Below are 11,568 nucleotides of genomic sequence, written 5' to 3'. Positions count from 1 at the left end.
TGATCCAGTAAGGGACTCTTGAGGGCGATCACAAATCCGTACAAGCTTGGGGAAATCTCCACAAATTTATTGAAGGCTCCCAAAAAATCGCCACGAAGGCCTCATGCTTGAGGAATCTTCACAATCTAATGGAGTCGCCAAGAACACCACAAAGATCACCAAGTCGTCTAGGGTCCAAATACCCAAGAGAAACAAGCTCCCGAAGAGAATATACCCATGAACTTTCATCTCCATGAATCACCGCGGAGAACTGAAACCAATACACCCAATGATACAAAAACTATTGGAGGAATAAGATAGGAATAAAAAATAAATCCACAAAGAACATTAACATCAAGATCTACTACGTCCCCCTCACTTAGAGAGGATATAGATTGATGCAAATGTAGATCTAGATCTCCTCTCACTTTTCCCTAAAAAGTATTCAAGAATCATAGGAGGAATATAGGGTTAGGGCAAGCTCTCAAGGTAGTACAGAAGAAGCAACAAGCCCCCCCCCCAAAATGACCATCACGGCCACTTAACACCGTAACCTCTTTCTTAGATGGCCAGAGATTCTGGACCTCCACCAAAGAGTAAGGAAAACTTGAAAACAGAGAAAAAACTCTTTGGACCAGAGTCTCCGGCCATCCCGGGGCTGGAGTCTTCGGCCCTATAAAATCCATAAACAACTGAAACCAAAACGACCATAACTAGAGCATCCGAATTCTGATTTTCATGATCTTAGGCTCATTTCGAAGCTAGAAACAAGTTCGACAAGGTCAAGAAGAGAACCATCATAGTAAATCAAGCGAGTATAGAAACAAATTATGGAAGTTTTTACCTATCTATAAAAGATAAACCGGTAAACCTCCAATATTGAAATCACAACAACTTGAATTAGAAAATTCTGATTTAGGTGAAACCAGTTTTGTTGGAAAGAGGATGAAAAAAATACCCCAAAATAGTGAAAATATTAAGAACAAGTTATGTATATTTTTCCTGAACCTACAGGTGAAACCTCACAATACGAAGAACCGGAAAAACTCCAATATCGAAACGCAAGAAGTATTTCATGCAGAATCCATTTTCGGCGAACTAGAGCTTATCATGAGAATAAGCACAAACTCTAAAATACCATATGAATAAGATACAAATAAAAACCAAGAAATATGATGCAAGGATGCAAACCTTTGGGCTCTGTCCGAACAATACGATCAAGTTACTCACTATAGAGTCCTCTAGGTAGTACGACCAACTATCTTATAAACTGGCCTCCCAACTGTACCACGAGATTGGTAAGAAAGAAACCATATGAAGAACTAACCTTAATCTTGTGCATTCCACTTGGACTAGATGATGTCAATCTTGACTGCGCAAGGTGGAATGTCTTTCTCGACTGTGCTTGCTTGATGAAATCTTACAGATTGCTACCCCACAATCCACAATGGAGAGCTTATTTTTCGGCGCGTCTTCACATATGCATGAACACCATATGGATGGAAATATTCAAGCATACGGAATCTTCGAGATGGCTCATCTTGAACTTGTACTACATTTCTTCTTTCGTCATAGTGTTGATGTCTTGAATATAAACATGAGAGCACACTCCAGCGTCTTCTTCAGGACATACTTCCAATAGGCTCAAACTTATATCATGACCAATCTTTGAATCACTCCTTGATTAATGCATTGATCAGCACTTCAACTTCTTATTATGACGTTGAAGCCACCATATGGTTTAAGTATTGTCTATGGATAAATCCTACAAACATAACTCAATGCAAACATTAGTTCATATGAATTGTCATTAATTACCAAAAACACACATGAGGGCATCATGCAGTTTCATCAAGGACCTTTCACAAGAGCTCATGCAAGACAATTCAATTGTCACTTACTTTCATTTCTAGGAACTATTTTTCACATACATGAGAATATGATGTTGCCTAAATCAGATGTGTTAATTTGTTACAATCAAGAATGATGGACCTAGCATAGATTAGAGGGACAATCATTGGAGCATGATCCTCATTCATGGACATGGTTGCAACCACGTGAGGATTGAAGATGATGCTACAAGTGGAGATTTCAGAATTTATAAACCACCATATTGATGCATGGGAGACATGCATGAAATATTCAAGATCATACTTCATATTTTCGTCCATAGCTTTATATGATGTTGCATCACATCTATGTTTGGGACATGCCCATTTTTATTAACGCAACAATTATTCCATCCAGTTTTTGGAGTCCGTATCTAAGGAGGAGAACCCATCTATGATGGATTTCGGCCGCCAACCCCTTGGCTTGCCAAAAACCCTTCCTCTTATCCTTAAATACCCCCATAGACGTCACTAGACTCAGATATTGTTTAGTTACAAAGTTAGCCTATTGTTGCAACTTCATGTACTTCGATTTGAGTCCAATAACCAGATCAAGACCGCTCTTTTTATAAATCTTCCATCCATAGTCGCATATCTTGATTACAAACATAATTTTACCTTTTCTCGATTTTAGGTAGGAATTGAAGACCTTCGTAGTCTAGTGATTGCATTGTTGCTCGCTCTTTGCACGTGTAGTTGGATCGCAAAGTCCATCCTCCACCAAATCGACGAATTAGTGTCCATTCGAAAATTTTCCTACTTTACCCCATCAGCCACAGGCGAGCCCGAGTTGATGCTTGCTACAAGGCACTCATAGGAGAGTGCTTCCCGTCAACGTCACCTCATGTTCTTCATGTTTGGTGTCCTTCTAACCTTATGGATTGATGGAATTGTCCGCACCTCCTAACTACTCATGACCTTTATTGGAGTTTCAAGTTTATCCACCCCTGATGTCCTCGTCGCTCCCATCTACATTGCATAGAAACATTATGCAACAAGTAGGGAAAATCACAAAACACCATGACATCCAAAGTTTGTATATTCTCTTTATTTTTTGCAATTTACCCAAGCTTAGTCCTTCTACAACTTTCAAGCTAGGTGAAGTTATTTTTACATTTACTTTGTTTTTTCATATCACTTTACGGTGAGAGAACCTGAGCTCAAAAGAATCAAACAAATAACGAGGAGCGTGAAGAGTTCACCCATCATAAGGTATGCTCTCGACCCCCATTTTAGGCATTTGTTTACTAGTGTTGAGTAGTCGTAGTCATTATGAACAACTTGTTTGGTTCGTTTTTGAATTCCGTGAGTAGTTCAAAGTTCCTATTATTCGAGTTTAACTGGCCGTTTAGTTCTTGTTGTAGGAATGTGGTGGGTGATCCTTGCTACTAGCATCAGTGAAGTATCATGATTAAACTCTTAGCTCCTTGCGGTTGATTCTTGCTCGAGGATGATTTAGCTGATTTAAGTTTGTGAGGTTGATGAGTGCATATAAGTTTAATCCTAATATTCGTTAGAATCATCTCAGATCATACCATTACTTGTTACTTTTATTTTTGGTTTTTTTGCTTTGTACCTATTTTAGGTGGAACCTATCTCCTTTCAGTACCCCTCCTCTATTTTTTGAGCTAAACAGGAAGAGATACAATTGTAACATTCGACAACATACATGACATTATCTGCTGTAGTGGGTTTGTTCTCTATTTAGGGAATCCGACAGAGTTGCTCTAAAATGGGTAAGATCATGTTACAACTTCTTTGGAGTCATCTCGGTACAGTACTCCAGTGGTGAAGTTTCGTTGTAGCAAACTAGAGCGAGTGTTTTTAACGTTGTCCAGGAATCAAACTAAAGCAACTGCGGCTTGATGCAGTGTTGATGTAGTTGGCTGTGTCAGTGAAGACAATCCTTGATGTGTTCGTTCAATGGAACTGCAATTTTGATGTGTCCCAAGAAACAAAGAGCATAGATAAGGTGACCAAGGTTCATGCTTCGCCTGCAGTCGTGTGGAGCCTCTGGTAGGAGCGTAATAGACGTGTTTTCAATAGTATGTCTGTTGTTTCTAGTGGAGTTAGCATGCAAGTTAGTCTTGATGTGTATGTTTTCTCTTAGGCAATGGTTATATAAGCTATTAAATGAAGGTGAGTAGCAAGAGCTGGTACATATAACAAATATCTTTCTGAAAAAAACACTTTCTAATGTTCAAGTAAACTTAGTGACCCGCCTTTCTGAAAAGGTCTGATATATGTTAAAGACGAGTTCTTTAGCAGATGCCTTTTTAAAAAAAAATTAGGTGATGGTTCCGGTGTATGTTTTTGGGAAGATACTTGACTAGGACTAACACCGTTGGCTCAACAATATCCTACACTATACAATATTGCTGGACGGAAGCATATTTTGGTTGCACATGTTGTGTCATCAGCCCCTATAAACATTGGTTTCAAGCGACAGTTGACAGGAAACAAGTGGAACTCCTGGGTTCACTTGCGTAGGCGCCTGATGGGAGTGTCGTTGAATAATTAATCAGATAAGTTTCTATGGAAACTTACGGCTTCAGATGTTTTTACTGTCAAGTCTATGTATGCTCATTTAATGGATGGTCACACAAGGTTCTTAAAAAATATCCCTAGAAGTTAAACATTCCAATAAAGATCAAAGTGTTCATGTGGTTCCTTAGTAAAAAGGTTTTACTCACACATGACAATTCAGCAAAAAAGGAGTTTAAATTGGAGGACCAAATGTTCTTTCTGCGACTCAGAGGAGACAGTCAATAATCTTTTTTTATCTCATGTCCTCTTGCTAGATTAGTGTGGACAATTGTTTATGCTACTTTTGATATTCCACCACCGACCAATATAACGAATATGTTTGGCAATTGAATAAATGATATCAACAAGAAAACTAAACCTAGAATTTGCATTGGTGTTTCAGCTCTATGTTGGTCAGTATGAAGTTATCAAAATAATACTATTTTTAATAAAAAAGGGATTTCACTAATTTTTTACAGGTTATTCATATGGCTGTCCACTGGATTCAGCTAGGACTCTTCCTTTCTCCGGATGATCGGCGGGAATGCATGGTTTGTGACAATCGCCTTGTGATGATTGCACGGGATATTTTTTACCTAGCTACCTGACGGCCTATTAGTAGATTACAAGATGTTAAACAACCTGTACCGTGTAACGTTTTCTGTATAGGTAGTTTTGGCAAGAGATATTCCTGATCATATACCTTGTATAGTTTGTCTTAGAGATCAAGGAATATCCGGCCATATCAGCATGTAATCTTCATGTAATTGTTGAGCAAGTTTAGCTCCTATATAACACGCAGGCAGCCCGAGGTAAAGGGTATGCTTCAACCCAGCGTTTTTCATGGTATCAGAGCGACTCTCCTAATCATCTCCAATGGCTGCCTCCTCAAGCTCCCTCTCTCCCTTCTTTCCCGCACTTGGACCTGGGGTCGCGGAGAAGTTAACCAGGAACAATTTCTTGCTGTGGAAGGCACAAGTGCTGCCTCCAATTCGAGGCGCCCAACTGATGGGTTTCCTTGATGGCTCTGAGAAAGAGCCGGCGAAGAAGATGACCGTCGCTGACGCGAACGGCAAGGAGAAGAGCGTCCCCAACCCGGACTACACCAACTGGATGGCGTGCGATTAGGCCGTCCTCGGCTTCCTCTCCAACTCCCTGTCCCCAGAGGTGCTGGGGCAGGTCGCCTCTCACATCAGCGCCGCCCCAATGTGGGGGGCCATCGAGTCGATGTTTGCGGCCCAGTCGAGGTCGCGAGTTCTTCAGCTGCGCTTCGCCCTCTCCAACACCAAGAAGGGCAACCGCATGGCCGCCGACTACTACTCCAAGATGGTGCAACTCGGCGACGAGATGGCTTCTACGGGAAAGGTACTAGATGAAGATGAGATGGTGTCTTACATCCTTGCAGGACTCGACATGGAGTACAACTCGCTGGTGTCGGCCATGGCCGCACGTGTGGAGCCGGTGACGCTGGGAGATCTCTACTCCCAGCTGCTGACGTACGAGACGCGCCTCCGCCTTCTTCAGGACGAGGACGCAACCGGCCTCCAGCCTTCTGCAAACGCCGCGTCACGTGGAGGCCGTGGCGGTGGTGGTGACCGTGGTCACCCAGGCTACTTCAACCGCGGTGGCCGCAACGGCGGCTTCAACAACCACCGTGGTGGCTATCAAGGTCGTCATGGAGGCGACTACCGCGGCAACAGGCCGCAAGTCCCATGCCAACTCTGCAAGAAGCCAGGGCATGAGGCGCTGAACTGCTGGAAGCGCTTCGACACCACCTTCTCCGGCTACGAGAACGAGAAAAGCGCCAGCATGGTGACTAACTCGTACGGTGTTGATACCAATTGGTACACCGACACCGGCGCGACAGACCATATCACGGGAGAACTGGAGAAGCTCACCACTCGGGACAAGTACCATGGCCATGATCAAGTGCACACCGCAAGCGGTTCATGTATGAATATTGACCATATTGGTAGTGCATCCATTCACACTTCTACCCGTGAGCTTCATCTAAAAAATGTCCTTCATGTTCCACAAGCCACCAAAAGTCTAATTGTTGTTTCTAAACTTGCTTCCGATAATGATGCTTTTGTTGAATATCATCCTCATTTTTTCATTATTAAGGATCGGGCCACGAAGAGAGTTCTGCTGCAAGGTAGATGCCATCGCGGCCTCTACCCCATTCCTCGTGGGTCGTCAATTCGGAAGCAAGTTTTTGGTGCCGTCAAGCCATCTTCGACAAGGTGGCATGATCGCCTGGGGCATCCCTCCGGAGTCATCGTCCAACAAGTTTTAAATAAAAATAAACTTGAGTTTTCTCGTGAGTCCAATAAAGAGTTTGTTTGTGATTCGTGTCAAAGGGCAAAGAGTTATCAATTGCCCTATCCTAAGTCATCGAGTCGGTCTCAATTTCCTTTGCAATTAGTGTTTTCGGATGTGTGGGGCGCTGCCCCAGTGTCTGTTGGACGAAAGAAATATTATGTGAGTTTTATTGACGATTATAGAAAATTTGTGTGGGTTTATCTCCTTAAGCATAAATCTGTTTCAGAAATTTCATGATTTCCAATAACTTGTTGAGCGCCAATTTTCTCGCAAAATTCTTGCCATGCAAACGGATTGGGGAGGTGAATATCAAAAATTGCATTCATTTTTTCCAACGCATTGGCATCATTCATCTTGTTTCTTTCCCACATGCACATCAACAAAATGGCCCGGCCGAAAGAAAGCATCGGCACATTGTCGATGTTGGCCTCTCACTTCTTGCTCATGCCAGTATGCCATTAAAATTTAGGGACGAAGCTTTTTCTACAGTTGCATACTTAATCAATCGTCTTCCAAGTAGAGTCATCAATAATGAAACTCCTCTTGAACGTCTGTTCCATACTAAACTGGACTACAACTTTCTTCGTGTTTTTGGATGCGCGTGTTGGCCAAATCTTTGGCCATATAACCAACGCAAGTTGCAATTGCGTTCCAAGCAACGTGCTTTTCTTGGCTATAGTCCTCTTCACAAAGGGTATAAATGCCTTGATATTTCCACTGGGCGTATCTATATTTCCCGCGATGTTACCTTTGATGAAACAATGTTTCCATTTTCTCATCTCCATCCCAATGCCGGCGCCCAACTCCACAAAGAAATTCTCCTTCTTGCACCACACCTTGTTCCTCTTGCTCACGGGGATAGTAGTATTGCACATAACTCTATGGTTAATATTCAAGTTGAATATGCTTTATTTTCTGATAATACTGATGAATTTTCGAGTGCAAATAGCCATGATTTTCTGCAGGGATCCGAACAGCCAATCATTGGCCAGGGCACAGATCCCCAGGCTGATTCTCCCGCCAGATCTCTCGGATCACGAGCCGAATCAGCCTCGACTGCCTCCACGCCAGGGCCTGCCGCGCCTGGTTCTCGATCAGACGACCCGACCTCTCCCCGCGCGCCACCTGGGCCGCGCACTACCACACAGGAGGCAGGACGGCCCACCCGCGTCCCGTCGCCCGGCCCCAGCTCCTCTCATGGGCCGCCATCTGGCCCCTTGTCGGCCACCAGCAGGACGCAAGACAACGTCGCCTCGGACGCATCTGCGTCTGGATCATCTGCAGCAGATGCTGCTGCCTCTGGATCCTCTGCGGCTGCATCTTCGTCATCCGGATCTACTGCTCCGACCATTGCTCCGCAACCTGTTTCTCGCCCGGTGACCCATCTCTCTCGAGGAATTGTAAAGCCGATTGATCTTGGCCCTGACATGATCAGGTATGGCTGCTTAAGCACGACTAGTGAACCTGATAATCTTTCTGATGCACTCCGTCATCGCAATTGGAAACTTGCTATGGATCATGAGATAAATGCACTTGCTAAAAATCAGACATGGCATCTTGTTCCTGCTCATCATGGCTCTAACATTATTGAGTGCAAATTGATCTATAAAATTAAGAGACGTGCAGATAGTACCATTGATCGCTACAAAGCTCGCCTTGTTGCTAAAGGATTCAAGCAACGATATGGTCTCGACTATGAGGACACCTTTAGTCCTGTGGTTAAAGCTGCTACTATTCGCCTTGTGTTGTCTGTTGCAGTCTCTCAGGGTTGGAGTTTGCGCCAACTTGATGTACAGAACGCGTTCCTTCATGTTGTTCTGGAGGAGAATGTCTTCATGAGACACCCCCCTGGGTATGAGGATCCTACTAAACCTGGGTATATATGCAAACTTGATAAGGCTCTTTATGGTTTAAAACAGGCACCGCGAGCATGGTTCTCCAGGCTGAGTGATAAATTGCATGCACTTGGTTTTTCTCCGTCTAAAGCTGACACGTCTCTATTTTTCTTCCGGCGTCAGAAGGTGGTGATTTTTGTGTTGGTTTATGTTGATGACATCATTGTTGCTAGTTCTTCACCACATGCTACCAATGGTCTTTACGTGCCTTGCAATCTGATTTTGCTCTCAAAGATTTGGGTGATCTTCATTTCTTTCTTAGTATTGAGGTAAACAAAGTTGCTGATGGTATTCACTTGTCTCAAGGCAAATACAATACTGACATTCTTCAGCGAGTTGGTATGCATACATGCAAAGCCTCGCCTACTTCCTTGTCATCTTCTGAGAAGCTTTCCAAGGAGGGGGAATTACTTGGCTCGGATGAGGCTACTCGCTATAGGAGCATTGTAGGGGCACTTCAGTACCTTACTCTTACACGTCCTGATATTGCCTTTTCTGTTAACAAGGTCTGTCAATTCTTACATGCCCCTACTGAACTTCATTGGACAGCGGTTAAAAGAATATTGAGATATCTTAAAGGAACATTGGGACTTGGTTTACATATCCGCAAATCACCCTCCACACTTGTAAAGCTTATATCTTAAAGGAACATTGGGACTTGATTTTCTTAAAGGAGCATTTTCTGATGCTGACTGGGCAGGTTGTCCAGATAATCGTCGATCCACAGGTGGTTTTGCAGTCTTCTTTGGTGCCAATCTTATATCTTGAAGTGCACGTAAACAAGCCACAGTTTCAAGGTCGAGCATAGAAGCTGAATACAAAACCTTGGCTAATGCCACAGCTGAAGTTATGTGGGTTCAAACATTGTTGAATGAATTGGGTATCCCTCATCCATCTGCAGCACGTCTATGGTGTGATAATATTGGAGCCACTTACTTATCATCTAATCCTATTTTTCATGCAAGGACTAAGCACATTGAAGTGGACTTTCATTTTGTTCGAGAACGAGTGGCAAAAAAATTATTGGACATTCGGTTTATTCCGTCAGGTGATCAAGTGGCAGATGGATTTACGAAGGCTCTTCCTATACGGAAATTAGAAGCTTTCAAATACAATCTTAACTTAGATAAGTTATGATTGAGGGGGAATGTTAAACAACCTGTACCGTGTAACGTTTTCTGTATAGGTAGTTTTGGCAAGAGATATTCCTGATCATATACCTTGTATAGTTTGTCTTAGAGATCAAGGAATATCCGGCCATATCAGCATGTAATCTTCATGTAATTGTTGAACAAGTTTAGCTCCTATATAAAACGCAGGCAGCCCGAGGTAAAGGGTATGCTTCAACCCAGTGTTTTTCAGGTTATGCTGGTTTTTTGTTATTTTAGATGGCTGATAGTTGTATCGACCCTCGATGATCTTTGAGTTGTAAACTTTGAATCATGCACATTTTGCTTTAATAAATGGTTGTGTGCATTATTAATGCAGACGCCGGGAATCCCCATTTCGAAAAAAGTCTGCCTTGTACAGTCTTTTCATCTACAGAAATGAAATGGCAGAGCTCCTGCCTTTAATCGTAAAAAAATGAAAAAATGAAAAAAAGTAAATAAAGTGCTTTTAACAAAAATGCAGCGTCAAAATATTATGTTATTTTTTCGAGAACCCGCAGGAGATCTGCGCGTCATTGTATTAAGAGGAGGAAAAAGGTCAAATACAAGGATCCACATTGACGGTTTTGAGGCAGGATCCGTCAAACCTGAAAAAAAAAACTAGCCTATTCCTCTCAAAGTCCCACCTCTACTAGCCAACCAAGCCTTCCATTCATCGACGATGATGTTGACGACGATCGGTGCAGCGGTGCGCTTGTTTTCAAAGACGCGTGCGTTCCGCTCAATCCAAAGACTACGCAAGACGAGAATGATAAGGGAATTCGCGGCTTTGCGGTCTTTGGAGCTGAAACGTTGCGAAGCGGTGATCCACCAGTCGTTGATCCCCAGGTTGGCGGTTGGTGAGATGTCCGGTAACCGCAAGCGAAGGGTGATGCCGGCCCAAACCTCCGTCGCGAAGGAGCAATGAAGGGAGATGTGGTCAAGTGTCTCATCAACCGTGAAGTAGAGAGGGCAGAGGGTGTGAGACGGTAGGCCATGTCGCAAGCGACGGTCCGCAGTCCAGCAGCGACGGCGAAGGGCAAGCCAGGCATGCATCTTATGCTTGAGCGGTGCGAAGGAGTGCCAGACGAGGGGGGCGGCCGGCAGGCCAATGACACCTTGGAAGAGCATGCGATAAGCCGTGCGGGACGTGAACTGCCCATCAGCGCGCCACTTCCAGCGGTAGATGTCTCTGTCAGAACCAACCAGAGCGGCGGGGCTAGCCCTCTGGACTGCCGTCCACAGACGCATGTACTGAGTCACCACCTCGATCGTGAGGGGACCGACGATGTCAGTGGCCCAATTGCTGTGGGCAAGCCCCTCCGAGACAGAGCGCCGCCGTCGAATCGCAGGCCGGACAGAAAGCACAACAGCTGGGGCGATCGCAGCAGCCGTCAAGCCGTTGATCCAAGCGTCCTCCCAGAAGAGGACTTGGGCGCCAGATCGCAGATCAATCCTCACGGAGGCGTTGAACAGCGCAAGCGAGTCCTCATTGACGTGCACGCCGAGCCCGCTCCATGGCTTATCACTGTCAACCTTATTGAGCCAGAGCCATCGCGCGCGCAGCGCTGTGTTCATCCGCCGGAGATCATGCAAACCCAGACCACCGAGGTGTTTTGGTTGGCAAACCAATCTCCAAGCTACAGCACAGCAGCCACTTTGCGCGTCTTCTCGGCCCGCCCAAAGAAAGCCGCGCCGCAACTTGTCGACGGCCTTAAAGAACCATGGGTCTAGGTCGATGGCGAGCAGTTGGTATACCACGGAAGCGGACATGACCGCTTGCACATAAACCAGCCTACCCTCCCGGGT

The 11,568-nt window shown here is 44.4% G+C and overlaps 1 protein-coding gene and 1 non-coding gene across 2 annotated transcripts; both read left to right on the top strand.

Moving 5' to 3' along the window:
* The first annotated feature begins 5,600 nt into the window (after positions 1-5,600).
* On the top strand, positions 5,601-8,663 carry LOC139835572 (uncharacterized). Its single transcript, XM_071825436.1, has 3 exons — positions 5,601-6,323; positions 7,682-8,592; positions 8,636-8,663. The coding sequence occupies exons 1-3, from the start codon at positions 5,601-5,603 to the stop codon at positions 8,661-8,663; spliced, it is 1,662 nt and encodes a 553-aa protein (XP_071681537.1).
* LOC127337294 (small nucleolar RNA Z247) lies at positions 5,760-5,898 on the top strand. Its single transcript, XR_007873707.1, has one exon. It is a non-coding gene; the product is annotated as a small nucleolar RNA Z247 (small nucleolar RNA).
* Positions 8,664-11,568: the final 2,905 nt, after the last annotated feature.

Source organism: Lolium perenne, chromosome 2 (assembly GCF_019359855.2).
Source record: "Lolium perenne isolate Kyuss_39 chromosome 2, Kyuss_2.0, whole genome shotgun sequence".
NCBI lineage: Eukaryota > Viridiplantae > Streptophyta > Magnoliopsida > Poales > Poaceae > Lolium > Lolium perenne.
The sequence above is the reverse complement of the archived record's forward strand: the minus strand, read 5'-3'. Positions and strand labels throughout refer to the sequence as shown.

Excerpts from the sequence above, each read along its gene's own strand:
- LOC139835572 (XM_071825436.1), top strand. The coding sequence starts at position 5,601 with ATGTGGGGGGCCATCGAGTCGATGTTTGCGGCCCAGTCGAGGTCGCGA. Across the intron at positions 6,324-7,681 it reads AGTACCATGGCCATGATCAA|GGATCCGAACAGCCAATCAT; the intron begins GTGCACACCGCA and ends GATTTTCTGCAG. Across the intron at positions 8,593-8,635 it reads GAGGATCCTACTAAACCTGG|GCACCGCGAGCATGGTTCTC; the intron begins GTATATATGCAA and ends GGTTTAAAACAG.